This window comes from Bos grunniens, chromosome 3 (genome assembly GCF_055505025.1).
Source record: "Bos grunniens cultivar Pamir isolate PY7600 chromosome 3, Bosgru_T2T1.0, whole genome shotgun sequence".
Classification (NCBI taxonomy): domain Eukaryota; kingdom Metazoa; phylum Chordata; class Mammalia; order Artiodactyla; family Bovidae; genus Bos; species Bos grunniens.
This window is the reverse complement of record NC_141167.1, coordinates 106,790,916-106,809,714: the sequence shown is the minus strand read 5'-3', so window position 1 is coordinate 106,809,714 and position 18,799 is coordinate 106,790,916. Positions and strand designations below refer to the sequence as shown.

The following is an 18,799-nucleotide window of genomic DNA, read 5'->3' as shown; positions in this document are numbered from 1 at the left end:
TCTTTCAAATACCTGCGTGTAAGCTCCACCAAGTTCAGCATTCTGTCTTCTTCATCTTTGCTTATCACACAGTCCTATTCTATGTAATTGCCCGCGTGCCTACCCCGCCACATTATAACTAACAGAAAGGGAGGACCCGCGGCTGGTTTGTCATAATTTATATGCCTCGCTCTTAAAATGGGGCTAGGCGCACAGAAAAGAAGAAAAAAAAAATTCTTCGAATAACCTTTGAGAGGAGGAATCGTTTCCATTTTCCTAAACATGTAACTGAAACGTGAAGTTCGTAAAAGTCGTGGGAAAGCACACTTCCAAGCCACAGGCTGGGACTCCACAGGAATGTTAGTGAATTTGGGGTAAAACCTGTTTAATTCCCTGACTCATGCGTATTGTCTTCTAGGCTACCAACTTGCCCACAGCAAAGATGAATTCTCCTTGCCCCAATTCTTCTTTAATATGAGGTTTAACAGCCATCTTTTTGAAGGGCAAGGCGCAAGCAGGAAGGTCAAACCCTAGAGGCTCCCACAACTCCAGATGCCTTGAAATCAGAGTCCAATAGGAATAGACGTTTACACCGGAACCGCTTTGCCTCACGACCGGAAGAGGCTCTGCGTAAGGGCGTTGGGGGCGGAAGTGACGGGAAGGTGGTAGTGGAGTAGTTGGCGGGTGGTTGATCAGACCCGGTCGCCATGTCCGCGGGGAGCGCGACACATCCTGGAGCCGGCGGGTAAAGCTTCGCGGGAGAGGGCATCTCAGGGAGCGTGGGGAGCAGGAGAGGCAGAGGGATCATGGGAAGCAGCGTATGGGTGGAAGGGCCCTGAGGTGGGAAGTGGACATATTGGAGGGCCGGACCTTTGGGGCGAAGGGTGGTGAGCAGGCCTGGAGTCCCTGGAAAAGGCTGGCGGGGATCAAAAACAGGAGAAAAGCAGGGACTTCGGGAAGGCCGAACTAAGGGGGAGGCGGAAACGAGGACGTATGGGACAGAGTGGAATCTTAATAGGGATGACGGAGGAGAAAGGAAGTAGATTCTGGAACGAGGTTGGAAGAAGTATTTGGGGAAATGTTGCAGTAGTTCTAAGGAGAGACGGTAATTCCATTTTTGATAGGAGAGTCGAAATTGTAAATGCGTGTTAAGGTGTCGTAAGGGGAGAAAAATATAACTGAAAGCTTTGATGGGGCCTAATATTTTTTCTTTTACTTCCGTAGGCGCCGCAGCAAATGGGACCAACCAGCTCCAGCCCCTCTTCTGTTTTTGCCACCGGCGACCCCAGGGGGGGAGGTTACCAGCAGTGGGGGAAGCCCGGGGGGCTCCACAGCTGCACCCTCTGGAGCCTTGGATGCTGCTGCTGCTGTGGCGGCCAAGATCAATGCCATGCTCATGGCCAAAGGAAAGCTGAAACCAACTCAGAATGCTGCTGAGAAGGTATTTGAAGTTGAGGGGACTCTGCTAATTGCAGTATTAATGGGGGTTATTTTGTAATCTCCCAATAATTTGGATGAATGAAAGAGAAAACAGAGATACAGTAATTAAAAATACTTATATTTGAAATGTATTTGATAATATCTTGTGATTTGTTTTTAGGAGGCAGTGTGATTGAATTTATTTCACTTAGTTCAGCTTAAGTTCTATGTATATGACAAGAATACTGGAGTGGGTTGCCATTGCCTTCTCCAGGAGATCTTCCTGACCCAGGGATTGAACCCTGGTCTCCCGCATTGTAGGCAGATCCTTTACTGTCTGAGCCACCAGGGAAGTCATAATTATCTAAAGCAGTGGTGTAGTATGTCTTTTGATAACATGTACGTTTTCCCTGAAGTCAGAAGAGAAATTCAGATAAATCGCGTGGTTTAAATTGTCGTGTCCAGTTAAAAAGCTGTAGATTCAGATATCTAATGACTGCCTAACTGAAGTGCAGTTAAACATCAACTAAAATGATTAATTGATATGTGAGTTGTTTTGCTGTTTTCATACAAATTAGGAAATTATTTGGTCGTTTTATAAAATCCCTGTTAAAATTAGAAGCTTACAGCTGAAATGGGTCTGAACTTTGAAGCCTTTATCTTGCTGCAGAATGCAAGAATTTTCCTACAGAACAAGGAGCACAGTTCTGTTTATATTGCTAGAATACAAGCTTTGCGGTCAGGGGGAAAAACAACCTTGCGACAAGTATGCAGTGGATTATTGTCACCAGTTTATAGATACGGGAACATTAGGTTCATGAATGGAAAGTTAACTTGTCTTAGACCTGTAAATGGTAGACGCAGATGTCTGACTTCAGTGTCACCTCAGACTCGGGGTGTTTAGCTTTTGTTTGGAGTTGGAGAATTCAGTTTGTTCCAAGACAGCCCATTCCGTTGTAGTTTTCATGTGAAAAACAATTATTTTGGTTTAATTAAAATTGCCTTTCTTGGTACCTGTGAAGAGTTCTGCTTAAAAACGCAATGCATGTGGTGATGGATATGTTAATTAGTGTGTTTGGTGGTAATTATTTCACACTGTGTGTGTATATATTTATATCAAAATGTAAAATTGTACACCTTAAATGTTTACAGTTTTGTCAGTTGGTACTTCAATAAAGCTGGGTGGGCTGGGGGGAGAAAGGAAATGCAATTCCTCAGCCTTCCAGTTTGTCAATAGATAATATCTATCAGTAGGCCAGAAGCTGTGTGGATGTTTTAATGCTTGAGTTCTGTGGATTTGTTGAAAACTTGTAGTGAATTGGAAGTTTGTTATTCATTGTATTTTTTTGGTTTGAAGAGATCATGTGAGTCAATTGTTTCTTTGTAAAATCTAGAAGGAAATACTAAAAGCACATTGATGGAGATGGATGCTTGAATGTTAAAATTATTAATATTGATGTTACTCCTTTAGACTTATTTTTTTCTTTTAAAAAAGTAATCTCTAAAATGGTAATTGAACCCAGCAGAAGGCAGCATGGTGCACAAATACTGGATTTAGAATCAGAATACCTACATATGAAACCTAGAATGCCCAGTTACTGGTTGTAAATTTCAGGATTTAGTTCCTTGGTTATGTTAGCCACATTAGTCGACGTGTGGATGGTGACACCCATATTGGACTGGCAAGTGGAAAACAGAGTTCTGTTGGACAACACTGATACGCACCTTTAAAGGCATAAGGATTCAGTGAGATAAGGTGTGTAAATGCATTCTGAAAGTCAGTAAAGGAAAAGAGAGATTGTGGAGTTTAGTGTGCTTCCACATTTTTAAAATCCCTAATGTGCAAATAAATAATTTGTATTTTACTTTCTTTGTGCTGTCCATGGCAACTAAGGGTTGGGGAGGGCTATCTTGAGGTTAAAGTTTTTGAGATAACACTCAAATTCAGCTATCTGGAGTTGCCTGTAGTTTATTTTAATTATTTTAGGGGGCCGTGTCACGTAGCTTGTGGGATCTTAATTCCCCAACCTGGGATTAAACCCAGACCCTCAGCAGAGAAAGCTTGGCATCCTAACCACTAGACCACCAGGGAATTCCCTGTAGTTTATTTTTAAAATTTTTAAATTTTATTAACTTTAAAAAATTATAGTTGATTTACAAAGTTATGCTAATTTCTGCCGTACAGCATTTTTTTGTTTTACTTTTTATTAAAGTATAGTTGATTTTACATTGTTGTGGATTTGCCCATAGTTTAAATTGAGAGAAAACAGTCAGGTTTTAGAATCTTACTTGTCTTTTCATTCATTCTCTTTGTTCTTCCTTAAGAGAGTAATGGGATGTGAACTGGATACAATTGAAGGATTTCTGAGGTTTCTGTAGGAATAGAATTTTTTGTGTTGTGACCTAGTGTTGGCACACAGGCAGCTTTCTACTACACCGATGGGGTGTGTGCGTAGTTGGGCTCAGGTAGGTTGTGCATGGACTCTGCCCTATATTTTACTACACCTGTAGCTATCTAATTGAGCAGTAAAGCATCATAACTTGGCCTTTAATTTTCCTTTTGGAGATTGCAGCTTTTAGTCCATAGCGTTTCTGTAATCATATGGTCATAAAAATGCACACAGGGCCAAGGTTACAAAGATATCTAATGATGGCCTTCAAGTAAATTGACTGTATGTGGTGTCATTTTATGGAGGTTTTGTTTGCTTTCTTATTTTGTTGATGACGAATGACCAAGGAATATTTCCAGGTGTGTTTGCTAGGTGGAGGGGATCGGTAAGGAGTTAGTGGCACTTGGGAAAGTGTAGTTTTAAATTGAACAGCAAAGAGATTATTTTGTCATATGAACTTTTTAATGTAATTTCTCCTGTTACAGCTTCAGGCCCCTGGCAAAGGCCTAACTAGCAATAAAAGCAAGGATGACCTGGTTGTGGCTGAAGTAGAGATCAACGATGTGCCTCTCACGTGTAGGAACTTGCTGACCCGAGGACAGACTCAAGATGAGGTATGGAGATGTTGGGCCTCTGTGGGGAAGGTGGTGGGTGGATGTAGTGTCAGAAAAACAAGGCCTTTAAACACAAACAGGAGTCAGATTTTTATTAGTGGTTTTGGGTCTGCAAAGTCAGGATCAGGTTTAACTGTGGAAGAACTTACTCGTGACAGTAAAGAAACAGATAGGGGTGAATTCCTTGAGTTAGCTTCAGTTAAAATTTCAGATACTAGGAGGGAACTCACTCCTACGTATTGATGGAGTGAATGAATGGGGGAAATCTATATCCTGCGGCCTGTCATTGAACTCAGTGAATTGCCCAATCATCTAACGCATTGTTTGCTTTTTAGATCAGCCGACTTAGTGGGGCTGCAGTGTCAACTCGAGGGAGGTTCATGACAACTGAGGAGAAGGCCAAAGTAGGACCAGGGTAAGTATGCATATCCTATACTTTGGGGAAGAGTTGGATATAGGACTCACAGTAGCTTCATATTCGTCATTTGTAGGGAATATGTGTACATGCTTGCTTGGTTAGTAGCTATACACACACGCATGTGCGCGCACTCATTTTATAGCAGAATTTGAGACATCTCGAAACAGATGTAAGAAGTATTGGCAGCTGTTTCTTTCCTCTTGCTGTTTGGTTTTTTACTTGACAATTAATGCTTTTACTGGAGGAAATAAATTAGACTAAACTGTGAGAGAAGACAGTAGTTGTTAATATTTACTGTATATCTAAGTTTTTTTCTATGGAAATATTTCCCCCAACAAGTGGGTTCCTACTTTGTTATACTCTCCCTTTTAGAAAAATCCTTTTATCAGATTCCTTATTACCACTGTGATAATTATAGGTTGTAAGTTGTCCATATAAAGGTTTCATCTCAGTTTAGTTTCATTACTTCCATTATCCAGTTTTTGAGGGCAGGTATTCAGGCAGTGCAACATTTTTCATATTGGCTTAAACTTAATATAATTAGGAGGCAAAATTGCTCTCTACCTCAAGCTAAGACTGTATTTTAACCTTGCATATGTGCTGGTTATTGTTTTAAACATTTTTTTCTTTAAACACAGTTATATTTTGCCGACAGCTTTTTATTAGTACGGTTGTTGATCACTTTATTGTTATAATCACAATTTAAGTGAGTTTCTGGTTTTGATTTGTTATTTTTGGCTGTATTGGGTCTTCGTTGGACTTCAGTTGCAGCAAGCAGGAGCTACTCTTTGTTGTGGTGCGTGGGCCTCTCATTGTGGTGGCTTCTCATGCTGCGGAACGTGGGTTCTACGTGCGTGGGCTTCAGTAATTGCTGTCCACCAGCTTTGTTGCTCTGCAGTGTGTGGCATCTTCCCAGACCAGGGATCGAACCCATGTCCTCTGTATTGGCAGGCATATTCTTAACCACTGAACCACCAAGTAACCCCATGTTATGTTAGAGGCTAAAGAGGCTTCTCAGTTGGGTGTGGACCTTTAAAGAAATACACGTGTATGTATGTATATATATATGCCACCACTCTTGGCACATTAGGTTGGATAGCCAAGAGCCCTTTTGTCCATAACTTAATAGACGGCCAACAGAAAGAAATTCTGTTCTCAAACATTGGGTTATCCAGAAGACTAGAGATTAATGTTCATGAGCCTATAAGAGCATATTTGATCCCTGTGTGGCCCCATTTACTTTAAGCAGCCAGCAAAGTATTCATTTGCCAGCTATAAAACCATGTTCTTAGAAATTTAACTAGCAACAGGCATTTTCATGTATATGGTCTCCTTTACTTATTTAGAAACATTCGAGTGATACCAGATTAGGTTTGGTGACCCATTTGACACCTTTGGTTGTGACCAGCTTGCTATCATCATTTTAATATTTCTCTTTATAGGGATCGTCCATTGTATCTTCATGTTCAGGGCCAGACACGGGAATTAGTGGACAGTAAGTAATTGTTTTGACTCACATACTGCTTTTTGTGAGGAGCAAAGTATTACATGTAATAAGTTGGCAAACTGTTCCTGGTGGCTGCTTTAACTCTTCTTTATGAACTGCTCATGAATATATTTGGGTAGTCCATAAAATGGATTAAAAACACAAGTAACTGAGGATTGGCCTGTGTTTATCATTGTTGTTTATCTGTTTGTTCATTTCTTTAATGTAGTACCCTACTGTCTGTGTTTTTCCCTAGGAGCTGTAAACCGAATCAAAGAAATTATTACCAATGGGGTAGTCAAAGCTGCAACAGGGACAAGTCCAACTTTTAATGGTGCAACAGTCACTGTCTATCACCAGCCAGCACCCATTGCACAACTGTCTCCAGCTGTTAGCCAGAAGCCTCCCTTCCAGTCAGGGGTATGTTTTATGGAGAGATCATTAACAGTGTTATCATTTCTGTAAAAATGATATATGCCAAATACTATAGGGAGTATGAAGAAAAAAATAAAACCCTGAAGTTCCAACCTAAAAGTTTACCCTGTTGATAATCCTATTAATGGACCATTCAGGTTAGTGAACATCTGAACACACATCTCTTTATACTGATACATTCTAGATGTCAACTTTTAAAAAAAAATGCATAACATGAGAGTTGAGAGTTAAGTTTTATTTGGGCCAGTATGAAAACTGTAGCCTGGGAGATAGTGGCTCAAATCGTTCTCAGAGACTGTTCCAGAGAGATAGAGGGGAAGGACAGTATATATGTGATTTTGGTAAAGTGGGAGTACATGTAATTAAGCATGTTTATTTTTTAGGAAGTTCTTCTGGTTTCATAAAGCTTCTGCTAGTCACGAGAAATAGTCATCACCATGAAGGATTTTAGTGCTTTTCTAGGTACAAGGAGATGTAAAAATTAGACTCATAGAATCAGCTCTTGAGAATAGCTAGCTATTTGAAGACCTGTCTTGCCAGTTTTCTGGGAGCGCAAGAGTGCCTCATTTCTGTTTTCCACCCTGAACGCCTTTCAGAGGGTACTGAAGGTCAACAGTGGCCGCAGCACATGATTTAATCCTTGCAGAGGGAGATGGCAAGCATACATGGCAAGTGCCGGTTTGTGGTTGACACAGAAAAGGGACTGATAGATCAAAGAGTACACATAACTGTGCATTTTGAAGTTAGTGGTTTGGTTTAAATTAGTAAACTTAACTGGAGGACTAAGAAGGCTGAGTCTGATGAAGCAAGACTCTGCTGATACAATCCTCCTAGAAAAAAAGGGTTGGAGAGAGCAGCCCTCCGTGTGTTATAGAATATCACAGGGTTGACTGTATGACCCGACATTCTACTCCAGTTTTACAGGAGACTGTCTTTGCTATTTCTTATACAGTAAGTGGATATACTTACTCAGTATTGAATCTTGGGTTTTCACTTCTTAAGTAGATTTCACTGAACAGAGTTAGATGTTAATGTTGTAGGTATGTACGTGGAATATGTGGTTTGTGTTTAAATTAAGCAACTTGATAGGGTTTATTTTTTAGGTTCATGGTAGTAATTACAGGGCGGGTGGGGCGTCTTTATTCTGGAAGTGATTGAAAGTATCTGGAGGATTAAAGTATTTTGCCTAATAATTTTCATTTTTAGGATTTATTTATGTATTCTGTTTTAATTAGAGATATTCTGTTCTTCTGCAGATGCATTATGTTCAAGATAAATTATTCGTGGGTCTTGAACATGCTGTGCCCACTTTTAATGTCAAGGAGAAAGTGGAAGGTCCAGGCTGCACCTATTTGCAGCACATTCAGATTGAAACAGGTGCCAAAGTCTTCCTACGAGGGAAAGGCTCAGGCTGCATTGAGCCAGCATCTGGCCGAGAAGCTTTTGAACCTATGTACATTTACATCAGGTATGGATGGATAGAGCCAAGGATATTTGGATACTTGTCAGCTGATCAGTACAGGCAGAAGTGACTCAAGAGGAGCAAGAGAATATGAGCTTAATAAGTAGTAGCATTAGGAACTTAAGTAAATAATAGCAGTAATCGCTTTGTAATTAATAAAAACTGAAGTAGAGGTGTGATTGGATTTTTTAGTATTTACATCTTTGGGTTTTATAAGAGTCTGTGATCATTAAATGAGCTGCGGTAAGCTTGAAATAATTTTCATTTAAACCTATGACAATATTAATACATTTTAAAATAATTTTAGCGGTCTTTAAATAGGTTTTGTTTATATCAAGAAATACCGTTACTCAAAGAAGGAGAACATAACATTTATGGTAATGATATTAGTTACATCTTGAAGGGCTTAAGGACTCTTTTTGTGTTTCTGTTTTGTGATATTCAGAAACTTAGATTTGTGCTACATTGACTATACTGCATTTATAAAACAGCATACAAAGTGGAAGCAGAATTCTGTGTCTTTTTCTTTCTTTCAAATTTATTGGTTCTTACGTCTTTACAGTCATCCCAAACCAGAAGGCCTAGCTGCTGCCAAGAAGCTCTGTGAGAATCTCTTGCAAACAGTAAGTTATATTTATCTGTCTGAAACTCATTTAGAAGATCTACTGCCATCTTGGACTGTGTCTTAGCTATTTTTCTACCTGTATAAGTTTCCTAGGCCTCCCATATCAAATTCCCACAAACCAGATGACTTAAAACAACAGACCTTTATTCTCTCATAGTTCAGGAAGCCAGAAGTCCAAATTCAAGGTGTGGGCAAGCTTGGTTCCTTCTGAAGGCTCCGAGGGAGAATCCATTCCATTCCTCTCAACTAGCTTGTTAATAATTAACCTGCAGTCCTTGGCATTCTTTGCCTTGTGTCAGCCTGACTCTGCCTCCATCTTCACCTGGCTTTTCCTGTGTCTCTCTTATCTCCTCTCATAAGAAGGAGGAGATTGGATTTTACGGTCCACTCTAATCCAGCATGACTGCAACTTAACGATCTCCATCTGTAAAGACCTTGTTTCCAAATGAGGTCATATTCCAGTGTTCTTTGGCAGACATAAATTTGGTAGGGGGTTGAAACAACACTTCAAACTACTGCATTATTCCAGCAACTGATACTCTCTGTAAGGAAGTCAGACTCCCCTAGCCAGGGTCACTGTTGACTTGCATTTCTTCTTCAGGAGCTATTTCAGTATGACATTTCCACTATATAGTATCATACAGTCTGAGTGTTGTCAGTTATTTAAATACCACTATTAATCCTGGTCAGGTTGTTTATGATCTGAATTCCAAATTTAATATTAGCTTTAGATGAGGTGGGTTGAGTTATCCCACTTGGAAGCCAGTCATCCTTTGCAGTATCCTTTGGGCTTCTTTGTCCATTCTGTTTATTCTATAATCAAATAACCAGAAGTTAAAATAAACTGTAGGTTTTTTTATAGCACCTAAAGGAAATCAGGTTCGAGGGGTTGAATATGTTCAATCTTGCATTATTTGGTAATTTAAGGAATTTGGTATCAGGCGTCTCAGGATGAAGCTGTTATTTCCTTTGCTTTTGTAAGGTAACGTGATTTACCAACCCTTGTCTCATATAACTTCCTTGACCAGTTCCTCATCTTTTTCTTTGTTGTTACTTACTAAGTAGCAACAAAGTTGGACTTAGTAAGATCCTTACAATGAAGAACTGGATGGAAGAGGTAATAAACCTTCATTAAACCATGAGCTCCTTGAGAGCGAATTACCCTTATTGGTAATTCTTTTATTTATTATAAAAGAATGAATGGTTTCTCTACAGTTAAACAGAAAACTTAGAAATATCTTAACTGCTTAATTTCTGTGGGTCTGTGAATGATTTTCTACCCTAGAATTGGGTCAGTTGGGGTGGGGGCTTAGGATGCTCCCCTCAAATTGCTTCCCTAATGCTGCAGACCCCAGTTCGATCCCTGGGTTGGGGAAGATCCCCTGGAGAAGGGAAAGGCTACCCACTCCAGTATCCCGGCCTGGAGAATTCCCATAGTCCATGGGGTTGGAAAGAGTCAGACATGACTGAGCGACTTTCACTTCACTTAGGGTGCTCCTGATGTCTATGTCTCTTGTTCCCCAAACCTGGGTTAGTAATTTATTGGTGTGCCTTATTAGAATTAAGAGTGTGTGTGTGCTCAGTTGTGTCTGACCCTTGGTGATCCCATGGACTGCAGCCCACCAGACTCCTCTGTCCGTGGGATTCTGCCAGCAAGAATACTGGAGTAGGTTGCCATTTCTTCCTTCAGGGAATCTTTCTGACCCAGGGAATCTAACCCATGTCTTCTGCATTGGCAGGTGAATTCTTTACCACTGAATTACCTGGGAGGCCCCCAAATTTAGATTAAACAAGTCTAATAAATTTGATTGAAACATTGATAGAAATGTTTTGGCTTCTAATTTGCTTTGATCCTAGAATTATATATCCTTATATATACACTAAGTGAATAGAGTGTTCCATATTGATTTGTCTTCCCTTCACTTTTTAGGTTCATGCTGAATACTCTAGATTTGTGAATCAGATTAATACTGCTGTACCTTTACCAGGTGTGTATGTCTTGAAGTGGTAAAAAAAATATTTTGGTAGTGATATTAATGAATAAAGTAAGATACTTGAAGTTAAAGTAACTGTGCCAGGGCACTAATAATATTCACTTTAACTTAGGATAATTTGGAAAGCCATTTGTGCCTCAGTAGTTTTCTTCCCTAGAGATTAAGTTTAATATTCAGCTAAAATGTCTCATTCTGCTGCAGCTGATTAAACACTTTTTTTCTTCCCCCTCAGGCTATACACAACCCTCTGCTATAAGTAGTGTCCCTCCTCAGCCACCATATTATCCATCCAATGGCTATCAGTCTGGTTACCCTGTTGTTCCCCCTCCTCAGCAGCCAGTTCAACCTCCTTACGGAGTACCAAGTATAGTGCCACCAGCTGTTTCTTTGGCACCTGGAGTCTTGCCAGCATTACCCACTGGAGTTCCACCTGTGCCAACACAATACCCGATAACACAAGTGCAGCCTCCAGCTAGCACTGGACAGGTAGGATGCCTGGATATGAAATATGAGACCGTTGAATTAGGAGAAATTGGGGCAGGGACGGGGGAAAGGTGGTGGTATTATTCAGAAGCAACTGGAATTCGAGGTGTTTCTTCCTGTGTTCTCACCATCGAACTACCTGAATACTTTGGAAAAAGTGTGTACATGTGTATATTTATCCTAAAGTTTACAATTTTATAACTTTTGCCACCAAATACTACTTTAGAGCACAAGTTGTTGAGCTTTTCACGAAAGGCTGGAAGATAAATATTTTAGGCTTCGTGGGCCATACAGTTTCTGCCATAAGTATTGCATTCTTGCTGTAGCGGAAAAGCCATCGCTACACGAGGAAATGGATGAGCATGACTATGTTCTAATAACTTGATTTACAAAAACAGATAGCAGGCCAGAATCATAGTTTACGTGTCCTGGGCTTTGCAGTGTTAAAGTTCTCATGGATTAGGGCTGGCATACCACACTCGTCTAAATGATTGGAACTGATTTGCTAATCTTAGAAGAAATATATCATATACAGGTGTTCTAGGCCAAGAGGTATGTGAGCTTTCTAAATGAAAGGATTATAAATGCTGGTATATATTTCTCAAGCTAGGAAAGTAGAATTTTAGAAAAAGAATAAATAGCCACCTCATTTAGATTATGTACCCTTCTTATAGGCAGGGGAAGGAGTGATGAAAGCATGGTAATGGATTTATGGCAGGTCCTCCTCTGTGGGCCTCTCATAGTGTACCCATGCCAGAGAAAACAGCCTCGAACCATTGCCCAGTCTCTTTACCTGTGGGCTGTGAGCACTGAAAGCGGTTGTACAGGGTGAAACCAAGAATGGGCTTATGAACTCAATTCTGTTTGTGGTCCCCTAGTCATAATTATTTTACCTTACATTTAGGCAGAGCTATAGTTCTGCAGCTTTGAGCCACATTCTCTCGTAATTGGGAAGCAATATAGCAGAATGGTTAAGAGTATGGGTTTAGAGAGAGACTGGCAGGGTCCATGATGCTTCCCCATTTTTGAGCTGTGTGATCTTGGCAGAGAACTTAATCTATCCAGGCTCTAGTTTTCCTTGTATATAAAATGGCATAATCATTATATCCCAGAGTTGCAAGGATTAAGTAAGCAGTCAGTAAATATTAGCTGTTATTAATGAAAGTTTTGCTTTTAGAAGTGCTTGTTTTCTCTAATATATCTATCTTTTCCTTTTTGGAACAACCTCTTAAAACTATTATACTTGTTCTTGACATAGTTTATCCATGGAAATGATAGATGAAGTTGTACTTGCCACACAAGCCTTAGCAGCATTTTTGATCCAGAAAGAGATAATTACATTGATGAAAGGGCCTTAAATAAGAGAATGTTCTTGCTTGAGAACTTCTGAACTAAGTAAGTGACTGGAGTGTCTATTGTTTGTTCATGATCATGTTTGTTCCTGATGGCAAAAATGTGCAGCAGGTTTTTCCTGAGAGTTCAAAACATTGTAGTTTTTCCATTTCATGTTAGCTGCTGTGAAGGTAGGAAGACTAGGTGGTACTGTTACCAAATTTATACTTGAAGGAAACTTAGGACCAGAAGATGAAATATTTATATGTATCATATTGATCACAAGTATATTGTAAACATCCTTTAGTTAATTTGTTAGTTGGGCATTCTCACACTTTCCTCCTTGGTTTGTTTTGGTCCCAGAGTCCGATGAGTGGGCCTTTTATTCCTGCTGCTCCTGTCAAAACTGCCTTGCCTGCCGGACCCCAGCCCCCACCCCAGCCCCAGCCCCCACTCCCAAGTCAACCCCAGGCACAGAAGAGGCGATTCACAGAGGAGCTACCAGATGAACGAGAATCTGGACTTCTTGGATACCAGGTTAAATAAAATATCCTATCTTACTTTTTTCATCTTACCTTACTGTATTCTCCCTTTAAAGAAAGATAAGTTCACATCTGTGTCAACTGTCCTCCCAATACTAGGATTTCTGCATTCTGGAATCCATTTAAGTAAGATATTTATCCTTAGGGATTAAGTTAAACCAAGATGATTCCTTGTGGGTGGGTTTTGTCTTTGGGTCAGTGTGATAAGAGAATACAAAGCTCTCCACCTGAGAGAAGTCTCCTATGACTAGCATCTGGAAGTTCTGTAGAATTCTGCACTTCCTCTTTATACAGCAGACTCTTGAAAGCCTCTTACAGCTTGTAGTGAAATGAGTAGGGAAGAACTGTTACTCTACCAATATATGGTTTGTATTTAAAACCTTGGCACTGTTCTTTTTCTCCCTGCTAAACAAGAGGGTGGTGTCATTCTCCAATTCCTGCACCCCTGAAAAAGCGATAGCCAGAAATGCAGTGATTCTGTGCATGGATGTGATTATAAACTCATTCACTGATGAGTCTTTTTAGATTATTAAAATACGTAATTTTGGTACAGTCTTGTTTTATCCGGAGAAGTACTTTACCAGAATTCTCTGAAGCATTCTTTGAACCAAACATTCTTTGGAGCATTTTTGTAGTTTATAACTAGATTTATACAAACCAGTTAAGTCATAGATAATTGAAAACATAAAGACATAGCATAATGAAGCACAAAATCTCTGGCCAAGTCCCACAGAGAAAAGTGATAGTCTGTGCTCTGAGTATGGTTAACTCCAAATCCCAGAGAGCTACGTAGTATAGCTTACTGCAGTTGATCAGAAAGATGAGGCACTTGACAGTTACATTAAGGAGCTAAAGTCAATACAGCAGTTGTAGATTTGCTAATGCCACTGTATTTTTCTGCTCATAGCATGGACCCATTCATATGACTAATTTAGGTACAGGCTTCTCCAGTCAGAATGAGATTGAAGGTGCAGGATCGAAGCCGGCAAGTTCCTCAGGCAAAGAGCGAGAGAGGGACAGGTAAGTTAGTTGGAACATAATTATATGGATATGTTCAGATGCTATTTTTTTTTGCAACACTAATGTGAATAATGATTGTTGCTACGAGCACCGATGTTAAACTGAAATGAAATCATTTGGATCAAATAATCTCCTGTTCATTGTAATGGATGTGGTAATGGAAAATACGATGATATCCTTTACACAGTCTTAGAATCACTTATGGAGAAGGCAATGGCACCCCACTCCAGTACTCTTGCCTAGAAAATCCCATGGATGGAGGAGCCTGGTAGGTAGGCTGCAGTCCACGGGGTCGCTAAGAATCGGACATGACTGAGCGACTTCACTTTCACTTTTCACTTTCATGCATTGGAGAAGGAAATGGCAGCCCACTCCAGTGTTTTGCCTGGAGAATCCCAGGGACGGGGGAGCTTGGTGGACTGCCGTCTATGGGGTCGCACAGAGTCGGACATGACTGAAGCAACTTAGCAGCAGCAGCAGAATCACTTACACTCAGCCTTGAATAGTTCAGTACTTGATTATTCAGGTATCTGCCTTAATTTTTTTTGTCTGTGTCTTAGCCGTTTTCCTAAGGATAGACAGTAAAAGAAGTATTACACAATCAAACCATTTTTGCTACTTAGAATCATAGAATATCATGGATGGAGGTACTTGAATGAGAGTCCAGCCTGCCACCCAGTGCTTGGATTCTCCTCTCCTATGTTATGTTAGCCTTCACAAGATGGAGCTGGTTTTTATCACAACAGTTCATTCTGTTTTTTTTTTCCATAAGAATATCATACTTTCTTTTTTTTTTTTTTTCGTACTTTAATTCTTGATGCATCGTTTTATAAACTGCCTAGAAATATGTACTGTGATTGGCAAATCCCATTAGTGGATATACCATGTTTTACAGTAGTTAAAAGTATACAAAGGCATATTCAAACAGAACAGTTGGGACAATTACTTTCAGGTCATGACAAAGATAATTTGCATTGGAAAGACCTTTTTTTTTTTCTTTTATTTTGAAGTATAGTTTATTTTTAATGTTGCATTAGTTTTAAGTGTACAACAAAGTGATTCACTTGTTGTACATACATATCTTTTTTTTTTTTTTTTCAGATTCTTTCCCCTTTGAGATTATTCCATAATGTTATATATAGTTCCCTATTACAACTTTAATTTATGTTTATTTACTCATTCTATTATAATCTTACAACTTTTGTTTTTGGCCACACTGCATGGCTTGTGAGATCTTAGTTCCCTGAGCAGGGGTTGAACCCAGGGCACTGGTAGTGAAAGTGTTGGGTCCTAGCCACTGGACTGCCAGGAAATTTCCTAATCTTACAACTTGATAATCGCTTGAAGAATATGGTGTCAGGTAGAAAGGGTTGAAATTAATGGTTAAAATGAACTTTTATTTGTAGATTATATTGTTATTCAACTTCTTATCTATTGGAAAGGTTGAATGTGTCTGAAAAATTATTTTTAACTTTTAACAGGCAGTTGATGCCTCCACCAGCCTTTCCAGTGACTGGAATAAAAACAGAGTCTGACGAAAGGAATGGGTCTGGGACTTTAACAGGGAGTCATGGTGAGTAAGGTGTAGCTGGGGGAGCAAGGAAATGGCTAAGACTGATCTTAAGCTATTAGTTTTCTAATCTGATATTCATTCAGGTTGACTTATTCAGGTGTTTAATCCAACCTCTATAATCTGTTGGCTAATGAGAATACTTTTTTTTTTGTTTGTTTATAAGGACATCATATAGTTACACAGCCTTTTATTTTCAACCGACGTGTGTCTAGAAAAGAGTCAGTCGACTTACATTTTATACATAGCATCAGTGACATTTAGGAAAAAGTAATGATTGGTAGGTCATTTCAAAATTTTGTTGCCTTTGTTGTTTGAATACCTGGAGGTAACCTGATGCAGACTTAAAAGATTTTCGTGTTGGGAGCCGAGCTACCTCTCACCTTATATCTCTTACTTATTGGTTGGGAATGGTCAACCAGTTTCTTTTTTAAAATGTTGCTTCTTAGTATCTCAGAACTCTAAATTTGGAGAGGTCCGTAAATGGGATTATTTTTTTGTTCTTTGCTTGTAGTCTTAAAAATGAACAGAAGAAAATACATTTTTTTCTTTTCTTCTTTTCTTTTAACTTTTTAAAGGTGAAATATTAGACTCCAGAGACTGACTTGCTAACTTTCCTTTCTTTTTTTTTCTTTTTTTTTTGTGTGTGTGTGTTTCTTTTTTCTTTCTCTGTTTTCTTACATGGTTCTGGTGGATTCCCATTTGCTGATGCTGGTGCTGTTTTTCGTGTGATCTTCAACGTTTTTGGGTGACCATTGACCCTGTGACCTCAAAATGGTGTCCAACTAACCACAATTAACATCTTTTTTTTAATTAACGAATTTATGGTATTATCTTTTTTTTTTTTTTTTTTCTTCTTGGTGGGGAATGGGGTTGGGGTTACTTTTCTCTCTTCTAGATTATCCCGTCAAGAAAATGAAGACTACAGAGAAGGGGTTTGGCTTGGTGGCTTATGCTGCAGATTCATCTGACGAAGAGGAGGAACATGGAGGTCATAAAAATGCAAGTAGTTTTCCACAGGGCTGGAGTTTGGGATATCAGTATCCTTCATCACAGCCACGAGCTAAACAACAGATGCCATTCTGGATGGCTCCATAGGCAACGGTGGAGCAGAGATTTGAGCCTTGGTGACTCTCTAGCAATAATGCATGCATTTGATTTAATAAGACTCTGGGGCCTGTACGGGGAACCATCTTGGACTTTTGCAGAAGTCAGTGATGGGGGAAAAAAAAAAAACAGTGATGAGTGTTCCCTTTTTTAAAGGGTTTCCATTCTTTAAAAAAAAAAATCCTTATTTCTGCAGTGGCATAGCATCTGTTAAAATTTACTTAGAATCACAAATTTGTCTCAAACTTTTTAACAGTTGGTGAAATGTGCTTGTTCAACAGGGTCATTCCAATATACCCTTGACCTGGTCCAGCCTTTTCCAAATGAATAGCCCCTATTCTGACATAAAGCAAGTTTTATTTGTATTTTACTACTGTGGTCAATTTTGATAATAACTGGTTCCAAACAAAGCCTTACTATTTATTAGTGGGTAAATGATTTTAAGACCATCCTTTCCTTTCAGTATTTAAATCTAAAAACTTCCTCATCTCTATTTCATTTTTTGGATTCTTTGTTTTGGAAAATGCAAATGCATTACTAATGCAGAACTGTTGGATATAGCTGAATCCTGGGATATTGAAGGTTTTTTTCCATTGGGATGAGTCAAAGCTGGTACCTTTCAGGCACTCTTGTCTCAGATAACCATTGCTGTTTTTACTGCCCGTCTAAGCTCCTTGTCTTCAACTGGGTCTGAGAAAATTACTTGATCAAAAGCTGGTCAGCACTCATCACAGAAGTGACATCCAGTGGTCTGTCTCTCTGAGAACTGATTGCAGCTGAAACTAGAGAGATTTGACTGCTTGGAGTAAATGGTGGACTTAGTGACTGAAATTGCAACTTGTCCTTTTTCTTGGCATTATAGGTTTTGCCAAAAGAACTTTTTTGTATCAAATATTGATGTGTGAAAGTGAAGGAGCTAGTCTGCTGAACCAGGAGTAGTTTGAGATACTGAACTGTCGTTTTTGCACATTTGAATACTTTGCAGACTGGCTTTGTATAAACGTATCCTCTGGTTTCCTATATGTTGTAAATATTTAGATCATAATTTCCTTATAAATAAATGTATAAATATTCTGCTTGTGGTTTCTTTGTTCTTTATTCCACAACCCATCCATATGTGAAAATTCATAACCTTTTTTACTCATGTGTTTTAGCCGCTCAGTGGTGTCTGACTTTTTGCAACCCTGTGGGCTGTAGCCTGCCAGGTTCCTATATCCATGGAATTCTCCAGGCAAGAATGCTGGAGTGGGTAGCCATTCCCCTCTCCAGGGGATCTTCTTAACCCAGGGATTGAACCTGGGTCTCCCTCATTGCAGGCAGATTGTTTACCGTCTGAGCCACCAGGGAAGTCCCAACATAATGCTATTATAGCTCCATCAGAAAAATACATACTTAGACCCAAAAATTTGCATGTAGTTCCAAAAGTTTTATGACTGTACAAAGTAAACCCTTAAAAATTCAAATGAAAACAGGATTTTTATGATGGATATTTTTCACTTTCATATTGTTGTCCTCCTTTATTGAACATGGTTAAAGGTACTGAGTGAAGGAAGCATTTTTAAAGGAAATACAAATTATTCTTGGAAAAATCTGCTTCAAAAAGAAGGAAGGGTGCAAAAGTTGCAATAGAAAAATTCCCCAGTGTAGTTATTTGTGCTACCTACAGGTGAATATAGTTGATAACTCCTTCATCTGTGCTGTATTTAAGGCCACCTGAAAACTCTTGGATTATCATTTCCTGTGGGAAGGCATTCCTTAAAAATTTTTTTTTAATTATAAATATTTCACTTAACATTTGCTTAAAATATGTGCAGAAATCTGATTAGTCTAACTAGTTGTCTTTGAGACCTGATTGTCTCAAGTCATTTAAGAGCCCAATTCATTGCTCTTGTCCATTTGGGGAAAGTTTTCTTTTTCTGCTGT

General features: G+C 39.2%; 1 protein-coding gene and 2 non-coding genes across 9 annotated transcripts; all 3 read left to right on the top strand.

Moving 5' to 3' along the window:
- The first annotated feature begins 363 nt into the window (after positions 1-363).
- On the top strand, positions 364-17,950 carry KHDC4 (KH domain containing 4, pre-mRNA splicing factor). Of its 7 annotated transcripts, none has more exons than XR_015161119.1 (14): positions 364-724; positions 1,204-1,420; positions 4,274-4,402; positions 4,738-4,817; positions 6,263-6,315; positions 6,563-6,726; positions 7,998-8,209; positions 8,766-8,826; positions 10,759-10,816; positions 11,159-11,308; positions 13,001-13,174; positions 14,115-14,199; positions 15,681-15,772; positions 16,668-17,950. XR_015161119.1 is itself a non-coding variant. In XM_086393251.1 (14 exons), the coding sequence occupies exons 1-14, from the start codon at positions 687-689 to the stop codon at positions 16,865-16,867; spliced, it is 1,845 nt and encodes a 614-aa protein (XP_086249377.1). In that variant the 5' UTR covers positions 364-686; the 3' UTR covers positions 16,868-17,950. The 7 variants fall into 7 exon arrangements, 1 of the variants encoding a protein (XP_086249377.1); XR_015161118.1 differs by having other exon boundaries at positions 14,087-14,199; XR_015161116.1 differs by having other exon boundaries at positions 11,156-11,308.
- On the top strand, positions 7,515-7,649 carry LOC147376667 (small Cajal body-specific RNA 4). Its single transcript, XR_015161737.1, has one exon.
- On the top strand, positions 12,001-12,134 carry LOC147376666 (small nucleolar RNA SNORA42/SNORA80 family). Its single transcript, XR_015161740.1, has one exon. It is a non-coding gene; the product is annotated as a small nucleolar RNA SNORA42/SNORA80 family (small nucleolar RNA).
- Positions 17,951-18,799: the final 849 nt, after the last annotated feature.

Coding starts and splice junctions, on each gene's coding strand:
- KHDC4 (XM_086393251.1), top strand. CDS start 687: ATGTCCGCGGGGAGCGCGACACATCCTGGAGCCGGCGG. Junction 4,818..6,262: donor AAGGCCAAAGTAGGACCAGG/GTAAGTATGCAT, acceptor TTCTCTTTATAG/GGATCGTCCATTGTATCTTC. Junction 15,773..16,667: donor GACTTTAACAGGGAGTCATG/GTGAGTAAGGTG, acceptor TCTCTCTTCTAG/ATTATCCCGTCAAGAAAATG.